The sequence below is a fragment of the Panulirus ornatus genome, chromosome 46 (assembly GCF_036320965.1).
Source record: "Panulirus ornatus isolate Po-2019 chromosome 46, ASM3632096v1, whole genome shotgun sequence".
Taxonomy (NCBI): Eukaryota; Metazoa; Arthropoda; class Malacostraca; order Decapoda; family Palinuridae; genus Panulirus; species Panulirus ornatus.
This window is the reverse complement of record NC_092269.1, coordinates 28937253-28953431: the sequence shown is the minus strand read 5'-3', so window position 1 is coordinate 28953431 and position 16179 is coordinate 28937253. Positions and strand designations below refer to the sequence as shown.

At 46.4% G+C, this 16179-nt stretch overlaps 2 protein-coding genes across 2 annotated transcripts in view; both read left to right on the top strand.

The window, feature by feature from the left end:
- LOC139763178 (glycine receptor subunit alpha-4-like) overlaps positions 1-16179 on the top strand; it is a 143749-nt gene that overhangs the window by 87659 nt on the left and 39911 nt on the right. Inside the window, exon 2 of the mRNA XM_071688896.1 lies at positions 11450-11641. Coding sequence (XP_071544997.1) covers positions 11559-11641 — 83 coding nt within the window. The 5' untranslated portion in view covers positions 11450-11558. The remainder of the gene's footprint in view (positions 1-11449; positions 11642-16179) is intronic.
- On the top strand, positions 12187-15217 carry LOC139763176 (peritrophin-48-like). Its single transcript, XM_071688895.1, has 2 exons — positions 12187-12421; positions 14056-15217. The coding sequence occupies exons 1-2, from the start codon at positions 12386-12388 to the stop codon at positions 14647-14649; spliced, it is 630 nt and encodes a 209-aa protein (XP_071544996.1). The 5' UTR covers positions 12187-12385; the 3' UTR covers positions 14650-15217.

Genomic DNA, 16179 nt, shown 5'->3' with positions numbered 1-16179 from the left:
GATGACGTTTCTCCGTTATTATTCTGCAAATGTTTCCTGGCCCCGGTGGCCCCAGGCGGTCGGCCCGCCCCTGGGCCTCCGGCCCCGGTGGGCCCAGGCAGTCGGCCCATCCTTAGCCTCGCTCACTTAACCCACTCCCCATGCCCTAAAGAGAGATCAGGATTACGTCATCTACGTACGATAGGCTGAGGAACCGTATGTTAAATCTCTCTCTCTCTCTCTCTCTCTCTCTCTCTCTCTCTCTCTCTCTCTCTCTCTCTCTCTGTACACACACACACACACACACACACACACACACACACACATATATATATATATATATATATATATATATATATATATATATATATATATATATATATATATATATATATATATATTCTTTTTTCTTTTAAACTATTCGCCATTTCCCGCGTTAGCGAGGTAGCGTTAAGAACAGAGGACTGGGCCTTTTTTGGAATATCCTCACCTGGCCCCCTCTGTTCCTTCTTTTGGAAAATTAAAAAAAAAAACGAGAGGGGAAGATTTCCAGCCCCCCGCTCCCTCCCCTTTTAGTCGCCTTCTACGACACGCAGGGAATACGTGGGAAGTATTCTTAATCCCCTATCCCCAGGGATATATATATATATATATATATATATATATATATATATATATATATTTATATATTTATATATATATATATATATATATATATATATATATATATATATATATATATATATATATATATCGCTACCTCGCAAACGCGGGAGACAGCGACAAAAAAAAAAAAATATATATATATATATATATATTTATTTATTTATTATTTTGCTTTGTCGCTGTCTCCCGCGTTAGCGAGGTAGCGCAAGGAAAAAGACGAAAGAATGGCCCAACCCGCCCACATACACATGTATATACATACATGTCCACCCATGCACAATATACATACCTATACATCTCAATGTACACATATGTATACACACACAGACATATACATATATACACATGTACATAATTCATACTGTCTGCCTTTATTTGTTCCCATCGCCACCTCGCCACACATGGAATAACAACCCCCTCCTCCCTCATGTGTGCGAGGTAGCGCTAGGAAAAACACCAAAGGCCCCATTCGTTCACACTCAGTCTCTAGCTGTCATGTAATAATGCACCGAAACCACAGCTCCCTTTCCACATCCAGGCCCCACACACTTTGCATGGTTTACCCCAGACGCTTCACATGCCCTGGTTCAATCCATTGACAGCACGTCGACCCCGGTATACCACATCGTTCCAATTCACTCTATTCCTTGCACGCCTTTCACCCTCCTGCATGTTCAGGCCCCGATCACTCAAAATCTTTTTCACTCCATCTTTCCACCTCCAATTTGGTCTCCCACTTCTCGTTCCCTCCACCTCCGACACATATAACCTCTTGGTCAATCTTTCCTCACTCATTCTCTCCATGTGACCAAACCATTTCAAAACACCCTCTTCTGCTCTCTCAACCACACTCTTTTTATTTCTACACATCTCTCTCACCCTTACATTACTTACTCGATCAAACCACCTCACACCACATATTGTCCTCAAACATCTCATTTCCAGCACATCCATACATACATACATACATACATACATACAACATAATATACAAGTTGTAAATGAATTAATGCTTCTGGTGCAGACTACATTCAAATGGACGATGGAATAACCTGACTGGTTCATTATATTCCTTATTACGGGAGGAGAAATATTTTACTTGGAATCAGAACATGATCCGAGGGCATTAAATACCCCGAAAGGTAATTTAATCCCTGTCAGGAGAGTTCACTTTCCTACTAACATTACCTGTTATGTACACCTCCGTGGTGTTGTGGTTAACGCATGGGTTCGAGTCCTGGTTGAGGCCGTCGGTCCACAGTCAACCCAGCTGTTCATCTACCCATGGGTGTGGATGAACACACAAACACACACTTACACTTACACACACACACACACACACACACACACACACACACACACACACACACAAAATACAAACACACACAGACCTAGGGTGTGTGTGTGTGTGTGTGTGTGTGTGTGTGTGTCTGTGTCTGTGTGTGTCTGTGTGTGTCTGTGTTTGTCTGTGTGTCTGTGTGTAACCGGGACTATTAGGAGCGCCGCGAGAGTGTGTCAGAAGCACAAAAGACGACATACCTCCAAGCACCGCTTGGCTGAACCCAAAGGGTCGAACGAGAGTGGTGGAGGACGACTCGATCGAAGCCTCAGAGGGTCGATTGAGAGTGGCAGACGACTCAACCTGAAGTTCAGAAGGGTCGAGCAAGAGTGGTAAACGACTCGGCCGGAGGTTAGAGGGTCGAGGTTGAGTGGTAGGCGACTCTACTGAAACCCAGAAGGTCGAGGTTGAGTGATAGACGACTCTACTGAAGCCCATAGGGTCGAAGTTGAGTGGTAGACGACTCTACTGAAGCCCAGAGGGTAGAGCTAGAGCGGTAGACGACTCTACCTAAGCCCAGAGGGTAGAGCTAGAGTGGTAGACGATTCTACTGAAGCCCAGAGGGTCGAGGTTGAGTGATAGACGACTCTACTGAAGCCATTAGGGTCGAGGTTGAGTGGTAGACGACTTTACTGAAGCCCATAGGGTCGAGTTTGAGTGATAGATGACTCTACTGAAGCCCAGGGGGTCGAGGTTGAGTGGTAGACGATTCTACTGAAGCCCAGAAGGTCGAAGTTGAGTGGTAGACGACTCTACTGAAGCCCAGAAGGTCGAGGTTGAGTGGTAAATGATTTGACCGAAGTCCAGAAGGTCGAGCGAGAGTGGCGGACAGTCCGGGCAAGAGGTCAGAAAATGCTTGACCTTTCCACAGCATTGAACTTTTGTTCTGAACCTGGCAACAACATGAGGTCGGCGTGACCCATTGAGCTGAGAGAGAGATGGGCTGACATGTAAACAAATGTGGAACAAATGGCGGCCAGAGCACTACAGGTGATATGCCATAGGTGGATTGGATGAGTGTGATTACTACTTGTGTGTAACTGAGAGTGTTTTACCCTCTTGTTGCCCCCGTCTCTTAACCTTGTATGTATGCACCTTGTCTTTGCTCCAATATATGTATGTATGTACACACACACACACACACACACACACACACACACACACACACCTAGCTAAATACCAGGTATCCATTTCATCGACCAGCCCCGAAGGAAGATGAACAGCTGGGTGGACTGTGGACAAGAAGCCGCGACCAGAATTCAGTCCTATGCGGGTTTGATCCCAGGCGCCCCCTTGCATGCGTGACAGTCATCAACACGTGTGTGTGTGTGTGTGTGTGTGTGTGTGTGTGTGTGTGTGTGTGTGTGTGTGCAACATGTCTTTATTCCCATGTGTGTTTACACATAAGACACTCACTGAGAGGAGATAACATGAAATCAAATAAGAAAATTAAAAAATAGACGTAAAGACGTCTTCTTATGATATAAGGCTTGTGGACGAATGACCTAACCTAACCTAACCTAACCTAACCAAACGTAAATGATGACTTTGTAACAGCAGACAACATTCAATAATTCAAAATATTGTATGACAATAGAGGATGTTCAAGAGATGTGGGGGAGAGGGGCGGTGTGTCGCACGAATATAGAACTCCCTCCCCGTAATCACACACACACACACACACACACACACACACACACACACACACACAGAAGCAAGTGTCACCAAGATAAATGAATTCGTATATAGCATGTGATGCTCTTCCCAAATGGTGACCGATGATGATGTGTTTCCATAGTGACACAGGGAGTGTTATAGTGCGGGGCGGGGCGGGTCAGGGAGAGATAACATAGGAGGAGAGGAAGGAGGAGAGGTTGTAGGAGATAGAGAGAAGGAGTGGCTATAGGACACAGAGGGAGAGGTTATAGGGGAAAAGAGAGAAAGAGATTATATGAGAGAGGGTGTGAAAGACTCCAGGAGAGAGGGAGAGGTTATAGGAGAGAGAGAGAGAGAGAGAGAGAGAGAGAGAGAGAGAGAGAGGTTATAGGAGACAGAGAGAGGAAGAGGTTACAGGAGAGAAAGGGGGAGGTTTCAGAGGAGAGGGAGTGAAAGGTTAGAGGAGAGAGGAGGAGAGGTTATAGGAGAGAGAGAGAGAGAGAGAGAGAGAGAGAGAGAGAGAGAGAGAGAGAGAGAGAGAGAGAGAGAGAGAGAGGTTATAGGAGACAGAGAGAGGAAGAGGTTACAGGAGAGAAAGGGGGGGGTTTCAGAGGAGAGGGAGTGAAAGGTTAGAGGAGGGAGGAGGAGAGGTTATAGGAGAGAGAGAGAGAGAGAGAGAGAGAGAGAGAGAGAGAGAGAGAGAGAGAGAGAGAGAGAGAGAGAGAGAGAGAGAGGTCATCTCCTACATAGAGAGCTCATGTCTCCTGCAGGTGTGCAAGACACTGCACCTTCACGGCAGACATAAGCCATGACAAGGAATTCATACGTTTTCTTTACTCTTTCCCTATTATATTCAGGGGTGACAGCTACTGTAGTCAGGGTGACACCTACTGTAGTCAGGGGTGACACTTACTGTAGTCAGGGGCAACAGCTACTGTAGTCAGGGGCAACAGCTACTGTAGTCAGGGGCAACAGCTACTGTAGTCAGGGGCGACAGCTACTGTAGTCAGGGGTGACACCTACTGTAGTCAGGGGTGACACCTACTGTAGTCAGGGGCGACAGCTACTGTAATCAGGGTGACACCTACTGTAGTCAGAGGTGACAGCTACTGTAGTCAGGTGCGACAGCTACTGTAGTCAGGGGCGACAGCTACTGTAGTCAGGGTGACACCTACTGTAGTCAGAGGTGACACCTACTGTAGTCAGGGGCGACAGCTACTGTAGTCAGGGGCGACAGCTACTGTAGTCAGGGTGACACCTACTGTAGTCAGAGGTGACACCTACTGTAGTCAGGGGCGACAGCTACTGTAGTCAGGGGCGACAGCTACTGTAGTCAGGGTGACACCTACTGTAGTCAGAGGTGACACCTACTGTAGTCAGGGGCGACAGCTACTGTAGTCAGGGGCGACAGCTACTGTAGTCAGGGGGTTACAGCTCTTGAGGTCAGAGGTGACAACTACTGGTGTCAGGGGTGACAGCTACTGTAATCAGGGTGACACCTACTGTAGTCAGAGGTGACAGCTACTGTAGTCAGGTGCGACAGCTACTGTAGTCAGGGGCGACAGCTACTGTAGTCAGGGTGACAGCTACTGTAGTCAGAGGTGACACCTACTGTAGTCAGGGGTGACACCTACTGTAGTCAGGTGCGACAGCTACTGTAGTCAGGGGCGACAGCTACTGTAGTCAGGAGCGACAGCTACTGTAGTCAGGGTGACAGCTACTGTAGTCAGAGGTGACACCTACTGTAGTCAGGGGTGACACCTACTGTAGTCAGGGGCGACAGCTACTGTAGTCAGGGGGTTACTGCTCTTGAGGTCAGAGGTGACAACTACTGGTGTCAGGGGTGACAGCTGTTGAAGTCAGTGGTTACTACTGCTGTATTCAGTGGATAAAACTGCTGTAGTCAGTGGTTAAACCAGGTGTAGTCAGTGAATAAGACTGCTGTAGTCAGTGGATACATCTGCTATAATCAATTCGTACTGCTTTAGTAATCGATGGATACAACTGCTGTAGTCAGTGGGTACATGTAGTTAGTGGGTACAAATGTTGTAGCCAGTGGATACAACTGCTGTTGCCAGTGGATTCAGGTACTGAAGTTAGTGGAAACAGTTGCTACAGTCAGTGGATACAGGTGTATTGAGTCAGTGGGAACAGTTGGTGTGGTCAGTGGGACAAGTTACCCTACCATTATCCAGTGGTTATCCAGTTCATAGCGAAGGTAATGAATACAGGAACTCTAAAGTAAATATCTGAAGAGGATGATGTACACATCCTATACTGATTAGCAAATCGTATTAGAAAAAGGGAGAAGGGGGGTAGGCGAATCTCCAATCCTCTCTTCCAATCACCTCCCAGAGAGAAGGGAAGTACGCGAATCTCCAATCCTCTCTTCCAATCACCTCCCACTCTCTATCATAATCCTCAAGCGCTCCATAAAAAGGAAGGCGCCTCCCTGCGCACACTAATCTGCATCAGAACACACTCACCAGTTTCTGATACAAGTGGGATTTCCATTCCTCCATGGAGGCTGAAGGATATGGTTCAGACCCCAGCATCACAATGAACCCCCTTCCTCACATCGTCACTACCCAGTGCACTGTGGAGTTTTGTCACGTAATGATGAGCTTTGACTCTCTCTCTCTCTCTCTCTCTCTCTCTCTCTCTCTCTCTCTGGGGGTCAGGACTTTTGAATCATCCCATGCGTCATGACCTGCCATAATAAGCACAGTGCCACCGCCCGGTCACTGTTGCCATAAGCACAGTGTCACCACCCGGTCACTGTTACCATAAGCACAGTGCCACCGCCCGGTCACTGTTGCCATAAGTACAGTGTCACCACCCGGTCACTGTTGCCATAAGCACAGTGCCACCGCCCGGTCACTGTTGCCATAAGTACAGTGTCACCACCCGGTCACTATTGCCAGAAGCACAGTGCCACCACCCGGTCACTGTTGCCATAAGCACAGTGTCACCACCCGGTCACTGTTGCCATAAGTACAGTGTCACCACCCGGTCACTGTTACCATAAGCACAGTGCCACCGCCCGGTCACTGTTACCATAAGCACAGTGTCACCACCCGGTCACTGTTACCATAAGCACAGTGCCACCGCCCGGTCACTGTTGCCATAAGTACAGTGTCACCACCCGGTCACTGTTGCCATAAGCACAGTGTCACCACCCGGTCACTGTTGCCATAAGTACAGTGTCACCACCCGGTCACTATTGCCATAAGCACAGTGCCACCGCCCGGTCACTGTTGCCATAAGCACAGTGTCACCACCCGGTCACTATTGCCATAAGCACAGTGTCACCACCCGGTCACTATTGCCATAAGTACAGTGTCACCACCCGTTCACTATTGCCATAAGCACAGTGCCACCGCCCGGTCACTGTTGCCATAAGTACAGTGTCACCACCCGTTCACTATTGCCAGAAGCACAGTGTCACCACCCGGTCACTATTGCCATAAGCACAGTGTCACCACCCGGTCACTGTTGCCATAGGCATAGTACTGCCACCACCCAATCACTTTTGCCACAGGCACAGTGCCACCACCCAACCAGTGTTACCACAAGGAGAGAGTGAAACCCCCTCCCCACCCTTCAACCCACCCAACTGCTGCCATAAGGCCAGTGTTACCACCCACACAGTGTTACCACCCACACAGTGTTGCCACCCACGAGGCAACACAGGTCACCAGACACCCCCCCTCACCTTGGCTTCAGAGCTTCGTGTTAGCAAAGAGGTGCGCTTCAAACCTGCCGCCCACAGCTGTTGCCACCCACTCAGTGTTACCAGCCACCGGGTATAACCACCCACCAGTATCTGCTGGCCACCTATGTTATTTCTGTCTTAAAGTTGCACCTTAGCTTCATTCAGCAGCAGGGGAAACGTGGACTCTTTAGCAGAGAGAAGTTCTTTGTTGAGAACGTAGGACCAGTGATACAGCCTCGCCAAAGGTGACTTTTCACTCGCGATGTAACCTCAAGCAGGAGGAGTCCGGTAACACTTACATATATTCTGCATTTCATATGGTTAATACTTCTTTTTTTTTTGGTTCGTATAAAAGCATGATACTATGAGAGGAATTACGAAAACAGATGAAACTCAGAGGAACGATCTATCTCTGTATTGGACGATCTGATACATTTCCCTTAAAACCTGTGACGTCATAGTTCAGTGTTCATCTATAGATGGCCAAGCACCAACGTCAGCCTCTCTCTCTCTCTCTCTCTCTCTCTCTCTCTCTCCGCAACTCCAGATTCGTCCTGCGGTGGGCGCTACGCCCTTGGCCGGAATTTCGGCCAAAATCTCGTCATATGTACTCGTAAATAATCACGTACTCGTAATTGATTAATCACTCTGCGAGTTTTGCAAGTGATTAATGAAATGATCCCAGGAAACCTATGACGAAACTGCTCCTTCGAGGCTCCACACCATAAGGGAGCAGGGTAAGGTAGTCTCCTTTAAAGGTGAAGAGCTTCTTAAGCTGCCTCGTTGAAGGTCACTTTCCTCTGACACGGGAACACGGCACAAAGATCTACACATATTACCCAAAATTCTTTTGACGTGTGGTCCCGGCTGGTAGACGTGGCTGGCTTCCTGAGCGCTGCAGGAGCCCAAGAGAAGGGGCTTCCGTTCCATGACGGATGAGCAATCACTCTCGACCGACGATGTGTCGTTGTGAAACAGATGGAAGGGAGTACACCCTCTTCAACGACCTTCTTCCTCCTAAGGAATCCATTCTTTCCCTGCTCCTGAGTGGAGTGCAGCCTCGAAAATGGAGAAGCTACATATAAGTGTTCTCGAGGATATATAAACGTATATATATATATTTTTTTTTTTTAATTTTCCAAAAGAAGGAACAGAGAAGGGGCAGGTGCGGATATTCCCTCAGTGGCCCAGTTCTCTGTTCTTAACGTTACCTCGCTAACGCGGGAAATGGCGAATAGTTTAAAAAAAAAAATATATATATATATATATATATATATATTCTTTCTTTCTTTCATACTATTCGCCATTTCCCGCATTAGCGAGGTAGCGTTGAGAACAGAGGACTGGGCCCTTGAGGGAATATCCTCACCTGGGCCCCTTCTCTGTTCCCTCTTTTGGAAAATTAAAAAAAAAGTGAGAGGGGAGGATTTCCAGCCCCCCGCTCCCTCCCCTTTTAGTCGCCTTCTACGACACGCAGGGAATACGTGGGAAGTATTCTTTCTCCCCTATCCCCAGGGATATATATATATATATATATATATATATATATATATATATATATCTCACAGTCTTAAGTGCAGCTCAATCCTCCTCGTTTACCCTTTTACCACACCCAAGGAAATCCGTTGTGTGCCGTCTTCATTTCCTCCCTTCGTATCCCAGTCACAAACCATAAATCTCAATTTACACTCGTGATGTATGGAAATTAAGAATGGCACTCCCTCACTCATCATTAATACGGTCGTATTTATCCGTCTGAGAGGCTCAGAAGCCAGAGATTTAACCGTAGTCTTTCCCTTGCCCTGCGTCAACGAGGAGAGCGCCAGGAACAGACGAAAGATGGCCTCATTCACTCACATCTACCGTCTAGCTGTCGTGTATAACACATTGGAACCAGAGAGCCCCATACTCACAGCCAAGCTCACACAAACTCTCCCAGATCGCATTATATGCCTTGGTTGAGCCCATTGCCTGCACATCGCCCCCATATACCACAGTGCTTCATTTCGATTTATCCCACGCACGCCTCACACCATCCTGCAGATTATTATTATTTTTTCATACTATTCGCCATTTCTCACCTCAGAGAGGTAGCGCTAAGAACAGAGGGCTGAACCTTTGAGGAAAATCCTCACTCACTTGGCCCCCTTCTCTGTTCCTTCTTTTGGAAACTTCAAAACGAGAGGGGAGGATTACCAGCCCCCCGCTCCTGCATATTATATATATATATATATATATATATATATATATATATATATATATATATATATATATATATATATATATATATATTATCCCTGGGGATAGGGGAGAAAGAATACTTCCCACGTATTCCCTGCGTGTCGTAGAAGGCGACTAAAAGAGGAGGGAGCGGGGGACTGGAAATCCTCCCCTCTTGTTTTTTTTTTTTTTCAATTTTCCAAAAGAAGGAACAGAGAAGGGGGCCAGGTGAGGATAGTCCCTCAGAGGCCCAGTCCTCTGTTCTTAACGCTACCTTGCTAACGCGGGAAATGGCGAATAGTTTGAAAGATGAAATATATATATAAAGACGTGAAACAGGAGAGATGTGAGAGTTGGTGTGGAGTAACAGAAGATGGACGGACGGGAAACCCAGGATATCAAGGTGAAGTGGAGATGAACGAGGAAGATGCCATCAGTGAGCATCGACCTGTGTTGCTGCTGTGTGGTTACCGAAGCCTCGGTTGTCTCGTCTATTGATCTGTGACCATCAACCAAGACCTGCCTCTCCTCCTCCTCCTCCTCCATGCTATGTTGAGCTGGGCTGTGATATGATGTGCTGTGGTCGGGAAAGGAATAGAGACTAGGTTATTGTAGTCTTAGCTTTGTTAAGAGACGGAGCTCCTTACAGTTAACAGACATCACGCTGGCTATGATAAGATGGGACATGCTGGGTTAACACAGTTCTCAACATATTCTAATGTATTGCTGTGTTATACGAAGGTAAACTTGTCCTACGCTGGGCTTAGGAAGCCTCATTATCAGACTAGAGTATTAACCTAACCCAGTTTGTGAGTGTCACTAAAGCTGAACCATCCCTGCTCGCAGCCAGGTACGTGGCCAGACAGATGACCAGATAAATGATATGGGAGGGAGGTAGTCAGGGGGTCACGCGAGGCAGGGTCGATATTGACACCTCTCTGACGCTCCCATGCTACAGAAATGAGTGCAATAATGTGTATTATGAATATATATATATATATATATATATATATATATATATATATATATATATATATATATATATATAAAGAGAGAGAGAGAGAGAGAGAGAGAGAGAGAGAGAGAGAGAGAGTGAGAGAGAGAGAGAGAGAGAGAGAGAGAGAGAGAGAGAGAGAGAGAGAGAGAGAGAGAGAGAGAGAGAGAGAGAACTCGAAAATGTGAAAGACTGTGAAAGATCAAACTGTCGAAAAGTTCTGACATGGTACCTGACCTGGTACCTGACCTGATATCTGACCTGGTACCTGACCTGATATCTGACCTGGTACCTAACCTGGTACCTGACCTGATATCTGACCTGGTACCTGACCTGATATCTGACCTGGTACCTGACCTGGTGAGGAAATGAAGACTGAACCAGTACGAATGACCCCCCCCCCCCCTCCGAAGATGCTCACCCTCCCACCCTCGGACGCTGTGGTCTTCTGTTGGGGCAGAGGAGGAATGTAAAGGGATTCACCTTCTGCCGGACGACGGGTGTGTGAGATGTTACTTTGACGACGGATGCACATTACGACACGCTCCGTTCACATCGGAAAATCATTACGAAATGTGACTTTCGTAATTATCTTCCTCTTCTTTCAGCTGATTCGTTACACATAGGTCAGCGACGTACGATCAATAAAGCGGCAGATTTCTTTCCTTCCTTCCTTGCTCCGCTATCATGCGCTGCGATAACACATGATGCTACTGGATCACATTTGATATCTATCTGGACGTGAAAATCTTTACCATACATGTCAAAAACAGATAGCGACTAAAGCTATCTTCTCTCTCTCTCTCTCTCTCTCTCTCTCTCTCTCTCTCTCTCTCTCTCTCTCTCTCTCAGCAATAATTCCTTTCTCTTTCTCTCACAGGAACCCGTGGTTTGCCGTAGCCTCAGCGTACCCCCAGCGCCGCCTTGAGACCCCACAGCGCGCCCATTTGCAGGACCCCCTCAGCGCCCTGAGAGACGGAGGAGTAAAGATGGGAGGACGGCGGGCAGGGCACACGGTCTTGTTGCACCGTCTCCTGCTGGCGCTCTCGTGCCTCCTCTACACCCAGGCCAGGTCAGTGTCGGCAACAGTCTATGTTATCTGGTCGGAGTAGATCAGGGCGAGAATCTCCTTCAGATTTGTGACCTCATCTTTGTGTTCCGTTGTCTGGCGAGTCACGAGATGGAAGCCAAGGTCCCTCCCCCATACACAAGGCTGGAGTTGAGACAGAGTGCAAGGTTGTTATCAGCTGTGCTATGATAAGGAGATACGACAATCATGTGTGTGTGTGTGTGTGTGTGTGTGTGTGTGTGTGTGTGTGTGTGTGTCTGTGTGTGTGTGTGCCTGTGTGTGGTTGATGATCTTTAAGATTTGCGTCGATCGACGCAATTATGTGCAAGACTCCATGCCTCTTTCCGTCCAGGTAGAGTACCCCAAGTACGTAACTCGCTCGTGATACTTGAGGGAGGCAGTGAGTGCCTCACAGACGGATTTTCTTCTGAGTGGGGAGTCTGAGAGGGAGATTATATTGCTGCAGTGGCTGAGCAACAATGGGTTCCTCCCCCCTGCAGTGGCAGCGGGGTTTACCACCTGTGATAAGTGTCAGGGTATATGTGAAGGTGCATAGGCGGCCGGAGCTTCAGTACAGTCCTGCCTGGTCACCACCAGACCAGTCCTGCTTGGCCACCACCAGACCAGTCCTGCTTGGCCACCACCAGCCCAGTCCTGCTTGGCCACCACCAGACCAGTCCTGCTTGGCCACCAGTAACCCAGACCTACCCGTCCATCAGCTGGATCACCTGCCCCTCCTGTTCCACCATGCCTCGCCTCCTGCACCTTCTCTTCCTCCTGGCGGTGAGGCCCGTTTGACGAACCTTCGTTCTGGTTGAGCAAGGGCTTCTTATCTTAAAAGGAAGAGAGTTCTAGTTTATCTTTAAACGCAGTTGAACCACACCTCCACAGTGATTACTGAAGCCATCATTTATACTGCATATTTCCTGTCCCTATTTGATAATAAGTTTAGTCATTATAATCTAGTGGATCCAATATCACACCAGTGGTATCACAAGTGGACATTATTACACTGAAAATTTGTTCCCTGATTCAGTGTGGGACTGTCTCTAAGCCCCTGTTTGCTTGGGGGAGGCTTTTGTCTTTCCATCAAGCTGACCTGCTTTTACGAAAGGCCGTTGGAGACCCCCTATGGTCAGGAAGATTTATCCATATGCCACTCCCCAGCCACGCAGTCAAGAACAACTGATTTCTTAATGCACGTCTGTCCCCCTCGAAACGTACAGACAAGCAGACCCACAGACTCACAGACACACGAAAAGATATAGAGACGGTTTGTAGTCTGTTCATTCTGTTCTTACTTATAATGAAACTGTACAGTACACGATTAAGTTCTACGTACATGGATATGTGTATATATGAACGAGGCGAAGTCACTCCCCTCCTGACTCTCACCTAAGACATAAAGGACCTCGTATATAGACAGGAGCAGTCCTAACCCCTTAGGTAACACCGGATGTGTTTTTGTCGTTCTCTGGACCAGTTGGATCTCTCCCAATGAGAGAAAGAGAGAGAGAGAGAGAGAGAGAGAGAGAGAGAGAGAGAGAGAGAGAGAGAGAGAGAGAGAGAGAGAGAGAGAGAGAGTTTTCTCTAACACTCTCACTCTACGTGTTAACGATGCCATCGTGTGACCGTCATGAACTCGAATATGCCCAGTCGCTGACGAATGTGTGCGTCCGTGTATGGTGAGCCAGCACATCAGTGGCTGTCAAGTTTCATTCATTTGGTCTAGGCAGTTTTCTCCTCTCCCTGCCGTACCTACACATGGGCCGCTGGCGTTCAGTTCACAAAACGTATACAATTTCTCCATCTCACACACATAACACTTGACAACACATAACTCACAACACTCTTTCTTTGTTAAATCTTCCTGCGGTGAGCGTCTCGCGTAAGCGATACCTCTTGACAAGATCTTGTTTAGATACTCTTTAAGTGAGCAAATACTCCGTACAGCATTGGGTACTGAAAAGACGAGGTTAGAGAGCCGCTTGTTTCCCCCCACCACTAGCTAGACCACGCAATACTCGTCTAGTTGTTGCGTCACATGATTGTCGTGTGGCCTCTGGCAGCTCAAGGGTGGGCCGTTTTGATACCTGTTTCTTTCCTTACACGTCGAAGCTCTGGAACTCTCTACCCTCCCATGTCTTTCCCAAAAACTATAAGCTGGTACATTTTAAAAGACAGGTCTGTCACTTTCTCCAAAATTCGTAAGTACTTCCCTTTGTCTCTTCTTTTTACCATTCATAATCTTCTCTATATCTCAGTTAAGACCCGGCCTTGATGTGGACTTCTGTCTGTGACTGGAGCCTTCAACATAAAAATAAAATGGTGGGGACGACTTATCCATCCACCCGCCTTGTGACAGCCAGACTCACACACATACGAATAGACCATTTAAGAATCCTTGTATTCCACAGGTGGTGTCCACCCCCGTCCTTTGCTTTTCCTGTGAGCCAGACTGCTCCAGTTATCAACCAGGCGCTTTCGTGGAGGACCCCTTGAACTGCACGCAGTTCTACCTCTGCCTACAGGACGGCATGCCCTCAGACCACACTATCCCCTGCCAGAGCGGTCATGTATTTGACCCCGAATCCATGAGTTGCGTCACCGGCGCGGACTGCATACCTTCCTGCTACCCTGTCTACTGTCACATCACCTGCAATGGCACGTATGATATTATCAGCAACCCGCTCAACTGCAACCAATATTACTTCTGCGTCCCCGGCCAGATAGAAGGCCCCTTGAACTGTCCACCGGATAGGCCCTTTTTCGACGGTGAGAGCTGCATCGCCGACGACTCCCACTGTTGCCAGAACCTGTGTCTTCCCTTCTGCTTCTACAAGAACTATGAGATCCCGGACCCTCTAGACTGCAACAAGTATTACATCTGCCTGGAGGAGGGTATGGCCGACGAGGCTCTGCACTTCTCCTGCCCGCCAGGGGAGAACTTCGATTTACCAGCGGGTCGTTGTGTACCTGGCGCCAAGTGTAATGTCCTCTGTCCCGAGTGATGGGGGACCAGGACGACTCCACTTCACCTACTCCCTCTACAACCCAGGCGTGACGACCATTCTCCGTCATCCTATACCTACAACATCTCTCCTACTGCAACCACCTACACCCACGACGACCACCACAACCACAACACCCACCACAATATCCCCAACAACTACCATTTCCCCGCCCCCACCAACCAGCCATCCACATATAGTATTCTAAGCAACTTGAGCACATATGCAACTTAAGTACATCCACCGCATATAACAACTTGAGTACATAAAGTACTTCAAACAATCTAAGTACATACAGAATTTATAACTTAAGTACTTACAGTACTTATGATAACTTGAGTATGCACAGTACTCATAACAACTTGAGCATATACAGTACTTATAATAACTACTTGAGTACACACAGTACTTATAACAACTTGAGAGCACATAATACTTATAACAACTTGAGTACACACAGTACTTATAACAACTTGAGTACACACAGTACTTATAACAACTTGAGTACACACAGTACTTATAACAACTAGAGTACACACAGTACTTATAACAACTTGAGTACACACAGTACTTATAACAACTTGAGTACACACAGTACTTATAACAACTTGAATGTACATGATACTTATAACAACTTGAGTACACACAGTACTTATAACAACTAGAGTACACACAGTACTTATAACAACTTGAGTACACACAGTACTTATAACAACTTGAGTACACACAGTACTTATAACAACTTGAGTACACACAGTACTTATAACAACTTGAATATACATAATACTTATAACAACTTGAGTACACACAGTACTTATAACAACTTGAGTACACACAGTACTTATAACAACTTGAGTACACACAGTACTTATAACAACTTGAGTACACACAGTACTTATAACAACTTGAGTACACACAGTACTTATAACAACTTGAGTACACACAGTACTTATAACAACTTGAGTACACTCAGTACTTATAACAACTTGAGTACACACAGTACTTATAACAACTTGAGTATACACAGTACTTATACAACTTGAGTACACACAGTACTTATAACAACTTGAGTACACACAGTACTTATAACAACTTGAGTACACACAGTACTTATAACAACTTGAGTACACACAGTACTTATAACAACTTGAGTACACACAGTACTTATAACAACTTGAGAGCACATAATACTTATAACAACTTGAGTACACACAGTACTTATAACAACTTGAGTACACAAGTACTTATAAAACTTGAGAGCACATAAATACTTATAACAACTTGAGTACAACTCAGTACTTTTAACAACTTGAGTGCACATAATACTTATAAAACTTGAGTACCCCAAATACTTAAAAAACCCTTGAGACACACAGTATTTTTTCACTTGAGGCACAAAAATTCTTATAAAAACTTGAAAAATTAAAATGATACAAATAAAAAATTTGAGTAAAAACAAGTACTTATAACAACTTGATAAAATATTTTATAAAATTTGGTACACACAGTACTTATAACAACTGAGTACAC

Bases quoted from the DNA above. Each gene is read 5' to 3' on its own strand.
- LOC139763176 (XM_071688895.1), top strand. From the start codon at position 12,386: ATGCCTCGCCTCCTGCACCTTCTCTTCCTCCTGGCG. The intron at 12,422-14,055 runs GTGAGGCCCGTT...TGTATTCCACAG, and splicing joins ACCTTCTCTTCCTCCTGGCG to GTGGTGTCCACCCCCGTCCT.